Source organism: Phyllobates terribilis, unplaced genomic scaffold (assembly GCF_046119375.1).
Source record: "Phyllobates terribilis strain yellow unplaced genomic scaffold, ASM4611937v1 Scaffold_4__5_contigs__length_816908805, whole genome shotgun sequence".
Classification (NCBI taxonomy): Eukaryota; Metazoa; Chordata; class Amphibia; order Anura; family Dendrobatidae; genus Phyllobates; species Phyllobates terribilis.
The window spans coordinates 718,411,433-718,432,273 of NW_027362764.1; the positions used below are offsets into that span (position 1 = coordinate 718,411,433).

At 42.3% G+C, this 20,841-nt stretch overlaps 1 protein-coding gene across 49 annotated transcripts in view; it reads left to right on the plus strand.

Annotated features, from left to right (window-relative positions):
* Positions 1 to 20,841, plus strand: part of RIMS2 (regulating synaptic membrane exocytosis 2) — a 659,880-nt gene that overhangs the window by 579,087 nt on the left and 59,952 nt on the right. For 47 of the 49 annotated variants that reach the window (XM_073679709.1, XM_073679704.1, XM_073679708.1 and 44 more), the window contains 2 exons: positions 3,154 to 3,326; positions 11,927 to 12,168. In XM_073679709.1, coding sequence (XP_073535810.1) covers positions 3,154 to 3,326; positions 11,927 to 12,168 — 415 coding nt within the window. Of the gene's footprint in view, positions 1 to 3,153; positions 3,327 to 4,078; positions 4,552 to 11,926; positions 12,169 to 20,841 lie in introns of those variants that run through there. The other 2 variants (XM_073679706.1, XM_073679753.1) reach the window with 2 other exon arrangements.

Genomic DNA, 20,841 nt, shown 5'->3' on the forward strand with positions numbered 1-20,841 from the left:
TTTGCATTTAGTTGGACCATCATTTATTTTTCAACAGGACAATGACCCCAAACACACCTCCAGGCTGTGTAAGGGCTATTTGACTAAGAAGGAGAGTGATGGGGTGCTACGCCAGATGACCTGGCCTCCACAGTCACCAGACCTGAACCCAATCGAGATGGTTTGGGGTGAGCTGGACCGCAGAGTGAAGGCAAAAGGGCCAACAAGTGCTAAGCATCTGTGGGAACTCCTTCAAGATTGTTGGAAGACCATTTCCGGTGACTACCTCTTGAAGCTCATCCAGAGAATGCCAAGAGTGTGCAAAGCAGTCATCAAAGCAAAAGGTGGCTACTTTGAAGAACCTAGAATATAAAACATATTTTCAGTTGTTTCACACTTTTTTGTTAAGTATATAATTCCACATGTGTTAATTCATAGATTTGATGCCTTCAGTGTGAATGTACAATTTTCATAGTCATGAAAATACAGAAAAATCTTTAAATGAGAAGGTGTGTCCAAACTTTTGGTCTGTACTGTATATATATATATATATATATATACTTCTACCATAGATGAATAGTGCAGATGGTGGAGTGTCCCCTCCCCAAATCTCTCCTCTCCCTGCTCTTTCTTCCCCCATGTCTTGTTTAGAAGTGCGTTACTTTTGTTATTTTACATTTTCCTTTATGGCAATACAATACAGGGCCATTAGATCAGAAATATTTGGGACGATGATGGCTAGACGTGATAGGTAGAGATGAACGAACCCAAACTGTAAAGTTTGGGGTTCGTATCACACACACCTAGTGTCCGGTGCTAAACTTCAAACATGAACTTCTCTTGGAAATCCGTTTTACAGTTCAGGAGTTCCACTTTGATCTCATCATTGCAAAATCATTTTCCCCATCGTAAGTGAATATAATCAATGTCATGTGGTGCTCAAATTATACCATTATGCAATACGGTACAGTAAAGAGTGGCCATGGCGGACTGTGAAGACTTGGGCCACCGGAAAAGACCAGGGGCATGGTGTGCATGCCTAACCATGCTGCTGATACAACATCTTCTATGTTATTCTATATTGTTAATTCTTGCTTTACTAAACATAACCCCCCCAAAAAGATTAAATTGATCCTGGTAGATCCTACTAACTTTAACGGGGTTTATCCATACTCTTGGGGCCAATAACCGCACGGCAGACTGCGACACACTTTCATGCAAAAATACTATAAATCGAAGCAGAACCTGGGGTGAACCCGATTAACACAAGTAAGAACAAGTCTAAGCTGTGACAGTCTCGTCTTTGATTGACTGATTGTCTTTAATGACATGGAAATTGCAGTAATATACAGTGTATAAACTCCAAAAAGAAAAAAAAAACAAAAGTAAATTTAGAAAGACGTATCAAAATGTTCTTGTCTGTTTAGTTGGCAATTAGTAGAAGTTATGCTAATCGGCTCAGGTTGTTCTTCCACACACATTTACATCTCTAAAATGTATAATTTCCTAGCCCGTAATTAATCTAGCTTCAGTTCCTGGTGCCATGCTCAGTGCTGGAAAATCACCTTCTACCCTGCAAGAAGAGCATTTTATATCACCGTATGCTGAGACCTTAGCTCAGGCATATCATGCAGAGAGGATGGTATCTGCTGGGATGGGCAGCTATACATTTAATTATAGATTTATGTTACTAATCAATTACCACATTAATTGAATTGGAATTTATATTTTCTGCCTTTGGGTATTGTGATTTTCTGTCTTTTTTGGGGGGGGAAATCTCATGTAGGATCATGACAAAAACTATGTGGCCCTATAGCAAAAACTGGAATAGCACCCCACTATAGGATACAAAAGTATGCGTCCTACAAGGTGGATCTGCATTTTATATTTGTATTAAATATGTCTTCTGTTTTACTTTTTAACATCTGTTTTTTTTCTCTCTATTGGGCTTCTTCTCTAGAGTCTTTCAGCGCCTTCCATGCTTTTTCACTTTTCCTGCAAAGTCCATTTTTCACCATTATACAGGGTGATTCACTCACTACCTTACCCAGAAAAATGGATGTAACTTCAAAAAGAAGCTATCTATCGTATTGAAATTTGGACTGTACATGCTCATGTTCATGAGAAACTAGTGTTTTAAAGCGGGTATTGAAAATATCTACCTTCGCAATCCAAGCTGCACACGCCATTCCATATTGTTGAATTTATTCTGCAGGGAGTCTGGGCTCATAGCCTGAACTTCTCGCTATATGTTCTCTTGGAGTTCCTGTAATATTTGTGACTTTTTACTGTACACCCAACCTTTCAAATGGCCTCAAAAGGAAATATTTTTGCACGTCCTACATCATGCCTATCCAGTAATGTTCCTGTACATTCTGATTCACCAATGACAGAATACATGGTTTGGATGGCTGATTTCAACCTAAAAACTTTTTTAGAAACTCACTTTGGCACTTCTTTAAGGAGTCAGTTTTCTAATAAGTTTTCACAATGAAAACGCGCTTCTCCAAACTGTATCTGTACATTGTTAACAAATGAAGAAGGAATTTGGCAGGAGTGAAATGTAAGAACCACACAAACTACTGACGGGCAGAAAGGCGTGGAGACGACCGGCGGGGCGACAAGTCGGCGAGACCACTCTGCGAGAGGATGTTTCTCGTCACTGTCTTTGAGGTTCATTGCACTCTCACTTCTCATGAAACATGGTTATTGACACCATTGTCTCCCCCCATGTCTTCCCCATATGAGGACCAAAGCATCTGATATGCACTTGCCTTTTCTTTTTGTATTGGAAGAAATAGGGAAATTTACCCTATTCTCTAACGTAGCCTGCGGCATGAGGAAGAAAGGGCTCATCTACTTTGCTCTGCATGTAAAGATGCCTAAAGTTCATCATTTAAAGCAACAATATTAAAGGGGTTGTCTAGATACACACCACAAGAGTGGGGCTGTTTGTGGAAAGAAAATGCATCCTTTTTCCTGATCTCTGACGACCTTATAGCAATGAACACAAATTTTCAAGGAGACGTTTAAAAAAAAATTTAAAAATACATCATCTATATACCATAGAGTTTGCATCTTATAGTTATGGCAATTATTGCAATCTAGATGCCGTAGATCATAAATATCTGTCTTCTCAGAAGCGCTGAGTGTTGTGTATCCTTTGTTTTTCAGTATCGATCAGGTCGGGATCCACAGAGAGGATCGGACAATGTCTCCAACAAGTCATCAGACAGCGATGTGAGTGACGTGTCTGCTGTGTCCAGGACAAGCAGTGCCTCCCGTTTTAGCAGTACCAGCTACATGTCTGTGCAGTCAGAACGACCGCGAGGGAACAGCAAAATAAGGTGAGTTGTGTTATAATGTACTCTTTACATAGGCTAGGGAGTGAATACATGTAAAATTGAAGGAGCACTGCAGGAAAAATCAAGTTGAAGGAGCACTGCAGGAAAAATCAAGTTGAAGGAGCACTGCAGGAAAAATCAAGTTGAAGGAGCACTGCAGGAAATATTAGGACATTGTGTTGTGACTCATGCAGGACCTAAAGTGAAGGAGCATGACATAGACATCTAGAGAATAATTATATTTTATAGATAAATAAAGAAGAAGTAGACCAAAAGTATCCCTTTTAAAATTACAAATTTTATTGAAAGTGCATAAAGTAATATAAATATATGTGTCATTGCACGGGATGCCTCAAAACCAAATGAAAAGGGCTACAATGCAAAAAAATGGAGTAACGACCTTATATGTGCAATAGTTATTGAGTTAACACATCATGGTATCGATCATGGGATCGTACTGCAAGATTGCAAATTATCACCTATCCACAATCTCTGGCCGACCCATAGACAGAGAATAGAGCTCGATCCATTGCTCCATTCAAACAGGGGACTTCAGCGATCGTGGGGGTCCCAGCAGTCAGCAAATACCCTATAAGCAAGCACAACATGATTATAAGCTTGCTGTTGACCGTGGAGCTGAGATTTTCAGAAGTCAGCAAATTCCCCCCTGTTGATTTATGGTATTTGCGGTCATTCTGTATATTATTTTGCATGTTTCTCCCTGAGGCTCTGTTCATACTGTATCTGCATAATGCAGTTTCCGTCTGGGTCTTTCGCTATTTCTGATGGAAGAATAGCTGTCATGGCTCCATTATAAACATATAGTAGGCGCAGAGCCACAGATTTAGTCTCCTGCATGTCTTGCATGTTCTTGCTCTAACCCTCATCTTTTCTTTTCTACTTGCATGCTTCTTTTCCTGTGTGTTGAACTCATTAGAAGATTAAGAGAAATAGGGGAAAGAAGTGATAGGAGAGGGGGAGGGCAGGATGGGGAGAACCACAAGGACCTGGGTTTCCGTGAGGAGGATGAGGAGGAAGTCAGGCAAGAGGAGGATAGCGAGAAAGTAGCGGAGGAGGCCCAGAGAGCCAGTGAGAACTCAACCAGGAGAGGAAGTAAGGGCTCGATAGAAGAAGAGATCCTGCATGCTGAGAAAGATGAAGAAACGCATGAACACGAAGAAAACCACAAAGAGGCTCTACCAAGAAGGTTGTCAGAGAATGATATCAGGTAACACCTTCTTCCTCACAAAGTAACCCTCCAAGATAGTTTATAGTATTTCCCACAGTATTTGATCACAACTTTGTATTTCAGTTAAAGGATCACTAAAAATGCAAAAAAAATAAAAAAAGGAATATCTCAGTGCTTTCTTCCTTAAAGGGGTTTTCTACTTTAAGAAAAATGGACTCCAAACACCTTTACACACCTATCACTCTCCCTAGGTCCAGCGCTGCCTCTCCACTGTTGCTCCGTTCTCTGTGTTCTCAATAGCTCACATCTCCATTTTAGCCAATCACTGAGCTCAGCAGCTCTGACGATGTAGCTTGCACAAACCACAGAGATCAGTGACTGGCTGCAGCGCTGATGCACACTGTCAACAGAGCGCTGGTGCTGGACCTGAGTAGGGTGAGTATCTGTTCTGTTTGTTATGTTACATATATAAAAGTATTTTGGGTCCACTTTTATTAAAGTGGAAAATCATTTTAAACCCCCTCATTTCATTGAATCCTTTTTTATCTCATTTAATTTGTATGCAACCCAGGAGATCAGCCATATCATCTCCTCTCCTCCCGCTCCTCACTATTGCTTGTCTGGCTGTATGACAACTGGCTGCAGCAGAAGCCTCCTCCCCCTGCTCTGTCTGCAATAACACAAAAATATTATTAAGCCTCGCTGCATGGCTTACCCTGAGATTAACCTCTATCATTCAATCCATGGGTTTTCTAGTGAAAATAAGTTAACACCTATCCATAGGAGAGATGATGACTTTCTGGTGAAAATAAGTTAACACCTATCCATGGGAGAGATGATGACTTATAGATCTGTTGGGGTTAACCACTGGAATCCACACAGGCAGAACGGGGCACTTTTTTACCCTGTTAGAATGAACTTTCAGTGTGTATGCAAGACCACCGCCACATTCATTTTTCCTAAAGCTGCCGGAAAAAGCCAAGAGCAGCACTTGGCAGTCCCAAAGGGAATAGGGCAGCGGTCGAGCATGCGCACTAATGGGGGTAAAAGTTTCCCAATCTGCTGCGGGTCCCAGTGGTTGGACACCACCAATCTATAATTTCTCACCTCTCCTATGGACAGGTAATACTTTATCTTCACCAGACAACCCCTTTGTAGACCACTTCTGATCAGATCTGGTGATATCTATCTGCTCATGCTCAGGTCAGTTACTATTAAATCAAAATCCTGTCATTAAAAGCTTATAGATCATGTAACAAATCGTATTGCTTTATGCTTATTTTTGAGTTGGTCCTACTAAACGATGCGTATATCCAGCTCTTGTTAAAATTTTCCCTCCGTCAGATCTGATACAGAACTATTAGTTATATTGTCATGGAATAGCTTTCCATTAAGTGAGGGTTATTCCCCTGACAAATACTGACCCATTTTCAGACAGAATAATCAAGTTACGCGCCCTGATTTTACATTGCATGTCCCACTTTCATCTGCTGTATCTTGGTACAGGAAACTGGTCGCCATCCAGCAGACAGATGGGTAGTAGTTTGCTGGCACTGCCTAATAAGCCAGGTACATTTTGTATCCAGCATTCACTGTTGTACTAATTATTTCCTAAAACAATATGTAAATGAATTGATTAACTAGAATTATCTCCTACGTTTTTGGCGATTTACAAGAGAACATTATTGACCTGATCAGACATATTGTAGCATGTGCCGGTCAGACCGAGCAGTGAGAGATAGCTAAGGATTCTCATTGTGGTTTGGAGACGTCACACCTCCATGACCTCAGAAAACAGCTGCTTTACTGAGGCCTCTCATAAATATGTCCTCTGGTCATGTCCTCTTCATGTTTCCTAATGGCCCTCCTCTGGAGTTACCTCCTATGTCCTCCAAATCTGTTAAACTGTTCATTTACAGCCTATTCCTGCGCAAATAGTAAAAAGACGTATAATTCTCTTCTGCAACAATGTACAGACATGTCTTTCATTACGGTTCCTCTTTGCTAAACATATCCCGAGATGAGTGGCAATAGATGATCAGATTTAGAAAACAAAAATATGATTTCACAATACTTTGTCAGGAGATATCTATGCTATACAGTATGTGGCCACCTATTTGTTAGGATGTGTTTGGAGACCTGTCGAAGATTTTTCTTCTATTTCTCAACAATGTGTTGAATTTGGGTTGTGAGAAGTTGGGTTCCTTAAAAATATTCATGAAAAGGCAAGGGTGTAGATTAGAGTTCAGCAGGAATCTGGTCTAGCGGTCACATTGGTGGTCCATTGCCGCCAAATCAGAGCTCTACGAACCTCCTACTACCTGTAGTGTCCCCTCTTCTGTTTAGTAGGCCCTCATGACGTCACTACAATGAAGCATAAAGCAGACATGACGCCGGGGGGCCTAAGAGGCCCTGGGGATGCCTCAGGTAGTAGGAGGTTTGCAGTGCTCTGGTATGGTGGCCACAGACTACAGATGTGGCTGCAAATCTTTTTCTCAACTCTAGGGTATCCACAGAGCACAGTACTATTGGACAAGGAGCCAAGAGCCCCGTTAGGAAGTTGTATAGTTTCGGACTGGTCTACAAAAGTGGGGCCCAGCTTCTCACCTATTAACAGGGCTTGGGCACAGCAGACACCATTAGACCAAGCAGGGGTCAAGCCAAGCTCATGTCAAGATGTTAATGAGGTAGATCACATGGCACTGGAGTTTATCACTTTTTGGGTCACTTTACGAAAAATACCTTTAAGTCCATTATTAAAAGAGCCATGACAGAATCCATGAAGGAACAGATATTAGCAAACCTTGAGGGATCCCATTAACTTATGGTGCATTGGCTCCATCAGATGTCCATCAAGAAGCAATGGAAGTAGACATAATAGCCCCAAACACCACGGACTGTACTCATTTCATAATAAATCGGCATTAAACATGTAAGATAATATAGTTTAGACCCCACATTTCACATTGTTCGGCTATAGCTTCTGGTTTTGTGACATATGTGGAGCACATACAGCTTATTACTAGCGGTCACCTATCTGGTAGGCCTCATGGAGTGGCGGTAATAATAATCGAATATTCCTCTATCACATAGGTAAACTAATACCGGTGAAGTATATTAGGTCTTGGTAAAGTCATGTTCGTTGTAGTCATAATAGTTTAAGAACCGTGGCCCCCTCCATCGATGTGAAGTGACAGATGCACACTGGTGCAGCTCCCCGAAGCCTAGTTACCATGGTAACATAGCCGGCTTACATCATACACGTCCCGAAACTGCTGCTATTTGTTCTCATTTCTTCTATATTCGTAGAAACAGTGGAGAAAAGTTGCAGAAGATGAAATTAACCCCTCCGACATCAGGACACTGATGATATACCCAACAAGCAAATGTCACAAAATCTTGTAAATGCAAGAGACACAATCTACGGGGCAGAGTGCTGTATGGTCCTGAAGATTATATCGTGCCCCTAATCCTTGCATTTGGCTATGGGACCAAAATAATGATTTATTTAAAAATATAAAGTATATTATAATAACCAGCTGATCATAGGGGGGATCTTACTGCCCGCGGTCATCGGAGGGGGCTTTATCGGGATTTCATTCTTTTCACCAAGAGATAAAATCTATTTAAAGGGAATCTGTCACCAGATTTTTGATACTTAATCTCAGAGCAGCATAAAGTAGGGGCAGAGACCCTGATTCCAAGGATGTGTCACTTACTGGGCTGCTTGCTGTAGTTTTGATAAAATCGCAGTTTTATCAGCAGGAGACTAGTGAACCTAATGCCATGTAGTCCTCCATATTCATAAACTTTGTATAATCCCGCCCCCACTACTGATTGGCAGATTTCTGCCTATGCACAGTGTACACAGAAAGTTGCCAATCAGTTATGTGGGTGGAGTTATATACTGCTCAGCATTCAGAGAACTGGTAGATCTGCAGCAGATAAAACAGTGATTTTATCAAAACTACAACAAGCAGCTTGGTAAGTAATACATCGCTGGAATTGAGTTGCATTCTGCCCCTGCATCATGCGGATCTCAGATGCAGTAAAAAAAAATCTAGTAATAGATTCCCTTTAAGGATCTTTTTTGGGGTTCCACAACCTGTAAGTCCATATATCCCAGAGAACACGTTGCGCATTAATGTCCTAATAAAAGTTCATTACAGATTCCACATTGAGTGCCAACAATTAGGGATGAGTGGACCCATGGAAGTTCGGGTTCTGGTACTCGACCAGGACTTTATTCCAAAGTTCGGTTTGGTTACCAGAACTGTACCCGAACTTGCACCAGAACTCCAACCCCATTGAAAACAGTGGAGACCTGAACTTTTGAGCTGGAAATTTTTTTCTCTCTCTCTCTCTGACTTCCCCCAGAACGCTGAACTTTGCAATGGATTTTCAGGAGAATTCCGTGTTCGAAGTTTAGCACCGGACATTAAGTGTCCGGTACGAATCCCAGATTTTTAAATTTGGGTTCACTCATCTCTACCAACAATCAGTACACACAATTTTCTTTTACTTCCTGCATTCTGACATTAAAGTTCTTATAGGAAAGGATGCAAAAATAGAAAGGAAAAAGTCAGCTCACCCATGTGAGGAAGATCAATGCAGGGTAAACTTGCACCGCCGCCAAAATTAGAAATAGGAAAAATTCCAGCATTGCAATGACTAAAGACAGCAGTCTGAAATGTTTGCTTGTAATCAGTTGGTTGTGGACTTGTGACTTTTTTAAATATTTTTCTACAATAAAGAGTGATTTTTATGAAGATTTGGATGTGTGGAAGATTTCCAGTCGCCACAGAGGTACTGCATCTCATCCAGAGGTGTGGTACCCCTCTCTCGCGTAAGGGGAAGAGCACTCCCCGGGACCCACACACCCACATCCAACACCACATCACTCCAGTAGGGAAGGGCGAGATTAATCCTGAGGGAGAGCACAGTCCTTTTGTGGAGGAGGGAACTAGGTAGAGGAGGTTGGTGGAGGAAGTAGTTTAGGGGAGCACTGAAGGAAGGACTGAAAGTAGAGGGGACCACGTAGAGTGACAGTTGGTGACGTGGGTCACATGACAGGTAGTATAAAAGGAAAGGTAGAAAGATCTAGAAAGGTCCTAGGAGCAAGAGCGCAGTGAGAGAGGACCGTTGAGGAGTGGGGTCCAGTCAGAGGGGCCCACTAAGAGAAAGAACAAGCGGAGCGAGGGAGTCAGAGAAGGGCTCCAGAGGCTGAGAAAGGATCTTAGAGGCACGGGAAGTGCGGAGTCCACCCGTGCGCCCGAGGTTAAACCGACTGTGAAGGGATCAGGTCGCAGTAGGGGATCGGCCCCAGACTAGTGGAGGACTGCAAGACTCAGCTGGAATTTCTCCTATTTATTCTAGGAAACCTTCACAGAGACAACTATGGTGGGATAATAAGGAAATCTACAGTTTATTTGTAATGCTTCCTCTCTTTTTGAAAATTTTGGTTAAGAAACCTTCCTAGTTTCCTGACCACGTCATCATTTTTTTTCTCCAAAAAAACAAATATTTTCCAGCATGACCCCATGACTTTCCTGAATTATCTGCTTGTTTCTCTGCATGACTTTAGCCATCTGTAATATACCACTTTTAAAGGGGCTCATCTTTTGAACCCTTGAGTTCTTGGTCAATAGGTATACTGTGGTTCTGAGGGTGTTGGGTTTCTGGACATTAGCAATGATGGGGGTCTCGGTAACGTGAAAATTTTACAGTTACACAGAAATATGGAGATCATGAATGATAACAGTAAGGCTAGGGCTACACGGTGACTTTGGCCGAGAAACTGGTCACACAACCAAAGGTGTCGCTGCTACATCACAGCACAAAAACAAGTGAATGGGATGGGATTGCAACCCCCACGGTACTAAAAAATATGATGCTGTTTTACTCCTTGCGACTTATTTTGGTCACAGTACCCTTGGGGTTTTAATGCTACCCTATTCGTGTAACAGTGTAACAGCGCTACCGAGTGAGCTTTGGTTGCATGACAAGTGTGGCGGCCAAAGTTGACATGTGTCCCCAGCCTATTACTTTCCTATATTATTAAAATGTTTTAATATATTTAACATTCGTAGTCTTATGTCCAAGAGGTAGGATACATCTAACTGAAGTATTTATCATAAATTCTACCATTATTACAGAGAGATTACAATCAAACAGTAGTTTAAAAAATCTATAGCTTTATTTATCATCACATAGGTACATTAAAAATAACATTAAAATAATACATTATAATGATTTTGTCGATTTATGTTCAAAGGATCATGGTACTACCTTTCAACATATCACAGAGTAATCATATAAATTCTCATACAAGTAATAATATAACAGAAATGTGCACTTAATATCTCCGGAGTGATTAATAATAATATATATGAAATACAATTAATTTTATAAAATGCAAGTGCATATGTAATTATATAATATATAATACAAGAAGTTAGTCACATATATCCGTAATAGTTTAAACTACTACTCCTAAGTGGATAATTCCATACTAAAGTACAGCAAAAAATGGGTTAACTCCCTAACTCACACTGATGAATTAAAAGAGTCTTGTGCATTCAAAGTATAAAAATGATGCGGAGCACAAAATATCAAATAATAACACAAAAGTAGCATATACTAACCAAATAGTCCTAGCACATGCATGCCCAACTTACGTTTCGCCGTAGCTTCAGCTAGGGGCTGATCAACCCCCCTGGATATATGCTACTTGTGTATTTTACTTTGTCGTAAACACTTAAATGCTGCTAACAGTCTGTGACAGTGGCATTTAAAGCTCATGGACCTTAGGGGGGGGGCGCCATTCCTCGCTGTCATTGCCTCCCCTCATGACAAGATAGTGGGATGCTGTTGGGTTGCTATTGCAGCTAGGGGTCAACTGAAGACCACTGTGTCTGATATTTCGGTACTACATTGAAATCCAGTCTGTGGCTTGGCTTCAAAGGAGATCGTGATTTTAGCTATATACAGCAATACAAAGTATATACAGCAATACGTAGTTTTAGCAATCAGTGGAGGGTTCACCATCTAAACCACCAGCGATCAAATCTACTGACATATTACTATGACATCTCTGTTTTTTTTTAACTATAAGTACACTTTAAGACTGTCACGGTGACTGAAGAAGATGTAGAAGGTGCTAGTACCCTATATAATAATGAGTTTTGTGAAGTCACGTCTGTCCTGTGTGATATATTTTTCATTGTTTTCTTACACTTCAGTGTTTTCTTATATCAGTACTATAATGTCTTCAAGTCTCTAAGTCTCCAGTTTATTGTAGTCTGTTTTCCTTAAGTTTTTCATATTTTATCAACTAAAACCTTTACTTTTCTGTCTTTTCACCCCCTTCCCCCCCTGTTTTGTGTGCAAACATTATCTGCCAATTGGCTGACAGTGTTTTTACATCCAAAATGCAAAGCAGACAGATGGGCGTCTCGGGGAAGAACATGACTAAAAGTACCAGCATCGGAGGGGATATGTATACATTGGAGAAGAACGATGGCAGCCAGTCTGACACAGCAGTGGGCACAGTGGGTGCTGGCAATAAGAAGAGAAGATCCAGCATCGGCGCTAAAATGGTGGCTATTGTTGGCCTCTCACGGAAAAGCCGAAGTACCTCACAGCTCAGCCAAACAGGTAGGGCTTACATTTTTTTTTACTTTTTTCATAAAGAAATTGTTTTGCAGCTGTTTTTTGAAGTACTGTGCGGCTAAACTAATTTTATGGTTCATAATTACTGGTGGATCATTAAGAGATCAAGGGGCGCTCTACGATGGGGTATTGGAGAGCAAGACACATCTACTGTTCTTGCTCGGTATTGCTCTACTGTCTGTATCTCTCTGTAGGGTTGACATTGGGTTATTCACATGAACTTTTTAATATGGCCACCTCAAGATTTGGAATAGAGGCCTATGTATCAGTTCTCTAAAAAGCCGCTATGCATGAGAGTATAAAAACAAATATAGTAAATAATGCCCATGGTCCACAGTTCTGGCTCCTAGGATTAGCTCTGGGAACAAAATTTTAATGTAGGAAGGAAAAACAAACTTACATATTGGACTTGTTCTGTTAGTAAAGCCATTGAACCTAAATAAGAGTTTCTACAGTGAAATGACCACCTCTGAGAAGACCACTCCTTAGCCAGACCAGATTTTCAGTTCCACCATATAATATACATACTACTGGCCATCCATAAGAAGACCACCCCCTATGGAAGACCACTTTTCAATGCAATTTAGGGTATTATCTGAAATGTTTCATTGTATACTGCTTTATATTTCTTGATAGTTAAAGTGTTATTCCTCTGTTGATGGTAAACTTGAGGGGAGAAATTACATTTTAAGCGATCATTTTAATTAATTATGTAAAGTGATGCTTTGATTGAATTTAAATGGAACCTGTTATCAGTATTTTATACCCCAAACTAATGGCATGTATGTAAAGGCGCTTTAATTCTGACTAAATCCTTACCTTTCTTCTAGAAATCCGCTTTGCTGTTTGAGAGAAATCCATAGTTGAAATTGTATGCTAATGAGTAACAAGTGCAGTGGGCGAGCGCTGCACTTGCAGCTCCTGCTTCTCTCCCTGCCCGCTGCTTGCCTCCTGTGTTTAACTAATAGCTCACTGAAATATGAGTGACCTGTCAGTCAGAGACAGGAGGCAAACAGTGGGCGGGGAAAAAGAGAGAAGCAGCAATTGTAAGTGCAGCGCTCTCCCACTGCACTTGCGACTCATCAATTCAGCTACGGATTTCTCTCAAACAGGAAGGTGAATTTCTAGAAGAAAGGTAAGAGTTGAATCAGCATTAAAACGTCTTTACATACATGCCATTAGTTTGGGGTATGAAAACCTGATAACAAGTTCCCTTTAAACACATATAGTAGTGCTGTTAACGTTGAAGACCACGTGGCTTATGTTGATTGTTATGCAATTTGTTGATTGTTTGCTTTTTATCATTTTTGACAATAAGCGGGAGTCAGCTCTATTCTGTGGAGGAGCTTGCATCATGTGTTTATTTCCCTGCAGCGCCACTACAGGAAAGGGAAGCATTACACAGTTACCATTGACGCCACAAATGTGCTAGGTCCTCCAGGACAATAGATACTCTTTGGAGATGTTTTCCAGTCTGACTAATGGATGTAGGATGTACACCAGACAGCCATTTTCAGGAGGCATTTACAATGCTGTTACGGCTCATTCAGAATTAATCTTATTCTATGTTTTTTTTCCTACTGATTAGTGATCACCAATTACAGTTAAATGGGTTTTTTGTCTAGCAGATATGTTTCCAAAAGTTGCAAATAAAAAAACAAGATCACCTTTCTCTGATGTAGCAATGGCTCTCCACCGCTGCTCCCGGTCATTGTTTACAGTCTGCAGTGGTGACGTCATGTGACCGCTGCTGCCAATCACTGGGCTCAGTGGCTCTTCCAACTTAGGCAGCACGAGTCACAGTAATCGGCTGCCTAATGAGAGAACAAGGATTAGACTCTGTTTTGGTCTAAACCTTGTAACAATGCCGGTGAGAGTTGACTGCGCAAGGTTTGCCTGAACGCTCCCATAACTCCCATAGAATATATTGAAAAGCCAACATCCCCTCCTCTTAATTAAGGTTTTCTCTAGGGTCATGTTGTGTCTCTTAAAGCACTTGTGATCCATAGATATGCTCCCGACGTGTTCTCTGTGGGTGAAGCACTTGTGATCCATAGACATGCTCCCAACGCGTTCTCTGTGAGTAAAGCACTTGTGATCCATAGACATGCTCCCGACGTGTTCTCTGTGAGTAAAGCACTTGTGATCCATAGACATGCTCCCGACGCGTTCTCTGTGAGTAAAGCACTTGTGATCCATAGACATGCTCCCGACGCGTTCTCGGTGGGTGAAGCACTTGTAATCCATAGACATGCTTCCAACGCGTTCTCTGTGAGTAAAGCACTTGTGATCCATAGACATGCTCCCGACGCGTTCTCTGTGAGTAAAGCACTTGTGATCCATAGACATGCTCCCGACGCGTTCTCTGTGAGTAAAGCACTTGTGATCCATAGACATGCTCCCGACGCGTTCTCTGTGAGTGAAGCACTTGTGATCCATAGACATGCTCCCGATGCGTTCTCTGTGAGTAAAGCACTTGTGATCCATAGACATGCTCCCGACGCGTTCTCGGTGGGTGAAGCAGTTGTGATCCATAGACATGCTCCCGACACGTTCTCTGTGGGTAAAGCAATTGTAATCCATAGACATGCTACAGACGCGATCTCTGTGGGTAAAGCACTTGTGATCCATAGACATGCTCCCAACGCGTTCTCTGTGGGTGAAGCACTTGTGATCCATAGACATGCTCCCCGACCCGTTCTCTGTGGGTGATATTATCTTGTAAAATATGATATTTTTCATTTGAAAGCCCAATTAAATGTTCTTTCTCTATGTGCCTGTACGCAGGATACAATTCTCCCTACAAAGCAATAATAATAATTAGATCTACATGACAGCGATCATTAACACTTATGCAGAAGGGATTCTGTCAGACACTTATATAATTAAGCAGTGACATAATGTGCCTTCACCCCCCTCCAACCTCACCCGATCCTGAATAACACGTCCGTTATAAAGGGGAGGCGAAACAAACAAATGCAACAACTAAGCGGGTGATAAAGTGCCAAAAACGCTTCCCAACATGATTGAGCTTGGAGCTTTGTTGATGTGTCCCAAGATGATTGAGCTTGGAGCTTTGTAGACGTGTCGCAAAATGATTGAGCTTGGAGCTTTGTAGACTTTTCCCAAGATGATTGAGCTCGGAGCTTTGTAGACGTGTCCCAAGATGATTGAGCTTGGAGTTTTGTAGACGTGTCCCAAGATGATTGAGCTCGGAGCTTTGTAGACGTGTCCCAAGATGATTGAGCTCGGAGCTTTGTAGACGTGTCCCAAGATGATTGAGCTTGGAGTTTTGTAGATGTTTCCCAAGATGATTGAGCTTGGAGCTTTGTAGACGTGTCCCAAGATGATTGAGCTCGGAGCTTTGTAGACGTGTCCCAAGATGATTGAGCTTGGAGTTTTGTAGATGTGTCCCAAGATGATTGAGCTTAGAGCTTTGTAGACGTGTCCCAAGATGATTGAGCTTGGAGCTTTGTAGACGTGTCCCAAAATGATTGAGCTTGGAGCTTTGTAGACATTTCCCAAGATGATTGAGCTTGGAGTTTTGTAGACGTGTCCCAAGATGATTGAGCTCGGAGCTTTGTAGACGTGTCCCAAGATGATTGAGCTTGGAGTTTTGTAGACGTGTCCCAAGATGATTGAGCTTGGAGTTTTGTAGATGTGAAGGACCACAAAACTAGATTTTTATAATGTAATTTGTATCTAAATAACCTCAAAATCTAGGCTTAGAGGTGCCACATATCCCAGTTGCGGATGCAGTCACACCCATGCCCTAGTGCCAGAGGGGTCCCAATTGCCTTTTTTGCCTCTAATAGGACATAAATGCTATTGTAAAACGTGGTAGATGTAGGCAATGTTGCAAAGTTCTCACTGGGACCCAATTTCCTTTAGTTACTCGCAGACAAGATATAGAGTCCTGGCCAGTTTACAGCTACATGCATGTTTCTAAATCCATAGTGAATGACCAGAGGTTGGTGGGGCCACTCATGTGCAGGACTGTTAGAGGGAGCTCTTGGACGGTGCTGCAGAGATCCAGGTGGTAAAGGTAGTCTTACAGACATTAAATGTGCAGATTAGCTTGGTTTTTAATGGGTCAAACATTAACATACTGGACATACTCCCACAGACCAATTGGTGGGGAACCATTGTTGACTTTGCAATAGGTTCCTATTAGTTCTATGATGAAGTTAAATGAATAGACTAGTTGTCCTGGCCACAGGTTGCACACCAGGGTTACCTTGACCTAAATTTTCCAAACAATCGGACACAAATTCAAACAGATGTTTTATACCCATAGCTCTCATTTGCTGAGAAAAACCGAGAAATCATATTGGATTTTATATTTTTGCATAGTCTGCAGCACCAATAAAAGCCATGAAACATTGAAAGGTTAAAGAGTTACTTTAGCGTCGGCCCCCGGTCCCACACACATTAACAGAGCTGGGAATTGGGGGTTTGTTGCATAATCAAACTGGATGGTCTTAGTCTAAGGAGATGATTATAAATGGCACAAGCGAAGCCTCATTATTTCATGAGCTGCGCTCTTGTTACATTCATGGAGATAAAAATGTGTCCTAATTTCAGGATTTTAATACTAAGGAAAGACTGTGACATTGGATGGTGTCAGGAAACTGGGATGCGGTCCATATTGTTTCTATATGTCATATGATATCTGCATACATAGCTCAAGTGGTTGTCCCACTTTACCTATTTTTTCCCGCAGACGCAGTGATATGTAATATAACAATTTGAGCTTTATATACCCTTTCCAGGTCCAGCCTGGTGTTTCCCATTCTTTATTGATTGGCTGCAGTGGTGACATCACTTCAACAGCTGTAAAGCCAATCACTGAGCTCAGCAGCCTGTGCTGATCTCAGAGATTGGCTGCAGCATCCTAGACGTGATGTCACCACTGCAGCTGATCAACAAAATCCAGGGCGACCCCGGTAGGGTAAGTAAAGCTTCAGTTTGTTATTTTATACATGACTAATTTGTGAGCTAAACATAGGTGAAAATGGACAACCCCTTTAATAAATCATTTTCAGAATTTGTAAATGTAAAGACAATCAATAAATCAATATAAAATAACCAGAAAGGGATTTATTACCAAATTATTAGTGTCAGAATTTTTACACAAATTTTCACAATTTCTGCTAAAACGTGGTATGCTTTAAAATGGTGAAAAAACAATAGGAGTGCCAATAGAAATGACGGCAAATTATTTTCTTTGATTGGATTTGTATGTATTTTTTTGGGGACAACACAACAAAAGTAAATAGTCAACTGCAAAACTTACAGAAAACTTTAGAATTATTTTCTGTCCCTCAATAAACTCAGGCAGAATATGAATTTAGATTGATAGCATAAGTACCCATAATTTATAAGTGAATTGTTCGGTTCAGTCATGGTTATGTTTCCCCTTCAGGACCACCTATAGGCAATGTCTTAGGTAAATTCTACCCCGGCTCAAACAACTATAGGCAATTTGAAGGACATCTTATACCCGACTGCCCCCTTTAGCCTAAAACACCTATAAGATGCTTTAAACAAGCGACACAATTTAACATAATTGCATATAAGGAGCAATAGTACCAAGTGCCCTCCTTTTGCTTTGCCAACATTTACTGGTTTAGGGTCCTCCTCGTCTTTTTCCCCAACATGGCCATCCTGCTTCTCAGACTAGCCCAGTCTGCAGTATGAGACTCTCTTCCTGTCCTCTAAATAGGCAGCGCAGCGCACATATTGGGAGATAATAGGGGGGACTCACAAAAGCGTAACTGGGGCAGTGCTAAGAAAAAGGAGGCTTCCAAATATTATTGCTCCTTGTACCCCTTCACATCATTAAATTGGGTCTTTGGAACAGATTGACACTTTTAGGACTCATTCAGACACGTACAAGAAAATTATTCAAAGTTTGATCAGAGTGTGGTCCGAGTGTCATCCGATTTTCTGATATGTAGAGAAATAAAAAAAAAAAAGTTGTTTTTTTTATTTTTTTTTTTATCCCTCGGGAGACATAAGTTTCCACCAGAGGTGTTGGGCACAGTCTTCTTCCCCTGTCTTTATAGAGAATACATGCACGCTCGGCCAAGCTGAGCATTCATGCTATGGGGGGATGTTGGAAAGAATAGCCGTTGGACTAATGAACTTTCGTCTGTTTTAGGTTATGGCTTGAGATAAGCGAACCCAAACTTAAAAGTTCGGGGTTCATATTGGACAGTTAATGTCCAGTGCTAAATGTCAAACATGGACTTCCCCTGGAAGAGAGGAGAGCGAGAGAGAGAGAGGGAGATAGTGACAGAGAGGGTCCTCATTGTTTCCAATGGGGTTCGGGTTCTGGTTCAAGTTTGGGTACAGTTCTGGTACCCGAACCGAACTTTGGAATAAAGTTTGGGTCGGGTACCAGGACCCAAACTTCCACGGGTCCGCTCATCCCTAGTTATGGCCACTTTTATGGATTCAAATGTGCCCCCTGCATTTTTGATTAGCAAACGAGACTCCCCTCGAGACAGCATGCACTTTTTGGATTTAACGTGTGGAATTTTATGGCTTGTAAGATATTTTGTCGGTACAAAGGCACCTTTAGATCTGTCTATATTACTCCCTCCTTCAGAGGTCTTTTGTTTAAAGAACTGTCTGAAAATTTTATATAGTTTTTTTACATAGTTACCGACTCTGTTTTTGGCAATTTAGGTATGTTTTAGCCCTGCCCTGGGTCCCTCTAAGGAACAACCATTTGTGGGCAGGCTAAACTCTGCCCCATTTGACCTGGGACATCCCTAGTATTTGCTGGGACTCTTTCTGAAATCTCGGGACGGTCCTGGCAGATCTGGCACAGCTGGCACATGTGGGCTTCAGATTATAGTAGTACTCGTGAAGATGGGATGTAATGTGTCCCATGGACGGACGGACTGGACTAGACGTCTCATCATCTACTTCTTTGTGCTAGAAGTAGACGCTTCATTTATTCTCATTTCTGTAATAAGAGCCTTTCATCTTGTTTAATTTTTCTTCATATTCCGCAGCCCATAAATATTCCATTTACTTTTGTGGCCACAGTTTGTACTCGTCCTGATGCTCATAGATTCAGGACATTACATTACGAACTGACATTTCTCAAGATGAAGCACGGTGAAACGTACAGAACTGTGTCTTCTATGATGCCCAAATACCTCTAATGGTTAACTGGCATCTGGTATAGTTACATCTCATAATGATCTGTCAGCTTCTGTGGTACACAGACTGCAATTCCTGAACTACATTCCCCATAATGATCATCAATCTGTGCAAGAACCACAATCTTGTGATGCTTCAGATGCCTACTCTACATTTTCTAAGAGTCCTATGCAGCTACTATGTCTAATGTCGTCCATGGAGCCTAAATCGCTCTATTCTCTGGGATCCAATGGATCTATGGGTCTGTGTAAGACACTTACGGCACACAGATGGCATCCATGTGTCATCCATGTGCCGTCTGTGTGCTGTACGTGTTTAACATTGCAAAGTACAGGAGAAGTTTTGGAATTGATTTTCCTTAAGTCGTACAGATGGCATCCTGATCCAAAACACTGATGAGACGGGCATCGTTTTCTTCCGGTACTGGTATTATACAAACATGTGAAGGGGGCCTTACTTGTATACAGCCATACACGTGACGCGCCCCCTGGGCCATGGGGTACCCGGTGCCGGGCCGGTGAATGCTGGGGGATGTCACAGTGGCGGTGACCCGGTCCGTGACCCAGAGCGGTCAATAAAAGGGGGTTATGGATAGGGGATTTATAGTGTTTTTATAGAGTTTGTGATGCCACCTGTGGAATGCGGCTAAGGGGAGCCGCCGCTGTGGAGCAGTCCTCTGAAGCTGATGTTACTGCAGCAGGGATGGTGTGGCTCTCCATAGGAAGAGCTAGCTCCAGGGCAGTGTCGATGTTGTAGGTTGTGCTGGGCGTTGTAGTGCAGGGGTTGATGGCGCAGCAAGAAACACAGAGACAAGGAAGTGCAGTCCCAGGGTCTTTACTGGTGGTGATTAGACAAGCCGGGACTAGGGTACTGGCTAGAAGTGGAAGTCCGGGCAGCCTGGAAGCAAGTAAAGAATCCTCCTTGCCAGGTGAAGTTGGAGGCCTTCCCTTTCCACTAAACTCTTTGGCCCTGCTGCTTGTAGCTGTGCGGTGGCCCTCGTCCCTGAGTGCGGCGTGTCTGTGCTCACCCGTATGGCAGGCAGCTCGGGCCTTGCTGGAGTGTCGCTCCCACGTGGCGGTGCTGGACTCTGCGGTGCTGCTGAGCCTCCGGGCGTCTGCTGGAGCCAGGAGACCTGCAGTCTCTAGCCCTCCGGTTTCTGCGGCTGGGCCCTCAGTGCCCCAAAGCCTCGGACTCCCGTGTCCGGTTCTTCTGTGTTTGTTCTTTCTGGGGTGAGCTGCCGCGCAGCTCCAGTCCCCAGCTCCTCTCTCCTCGACGTCCTCACTTCAACTCCTCACACTAAGACTAACTAACCCCGCCTCCAGATCCCAGTTGCCAAGGGGAGGGGCTCCCCTTGCTGGTCTGGAGCCAGGAAAGTGTTGCATGCTTAGTATACCTGACTAGGGGACCCCTGCTTGCTTCCAGGCATGGCATCACCTCTGGTGAGGGAGGCAATGCCACTGTGGCAACCGGACCCCTGGGGGG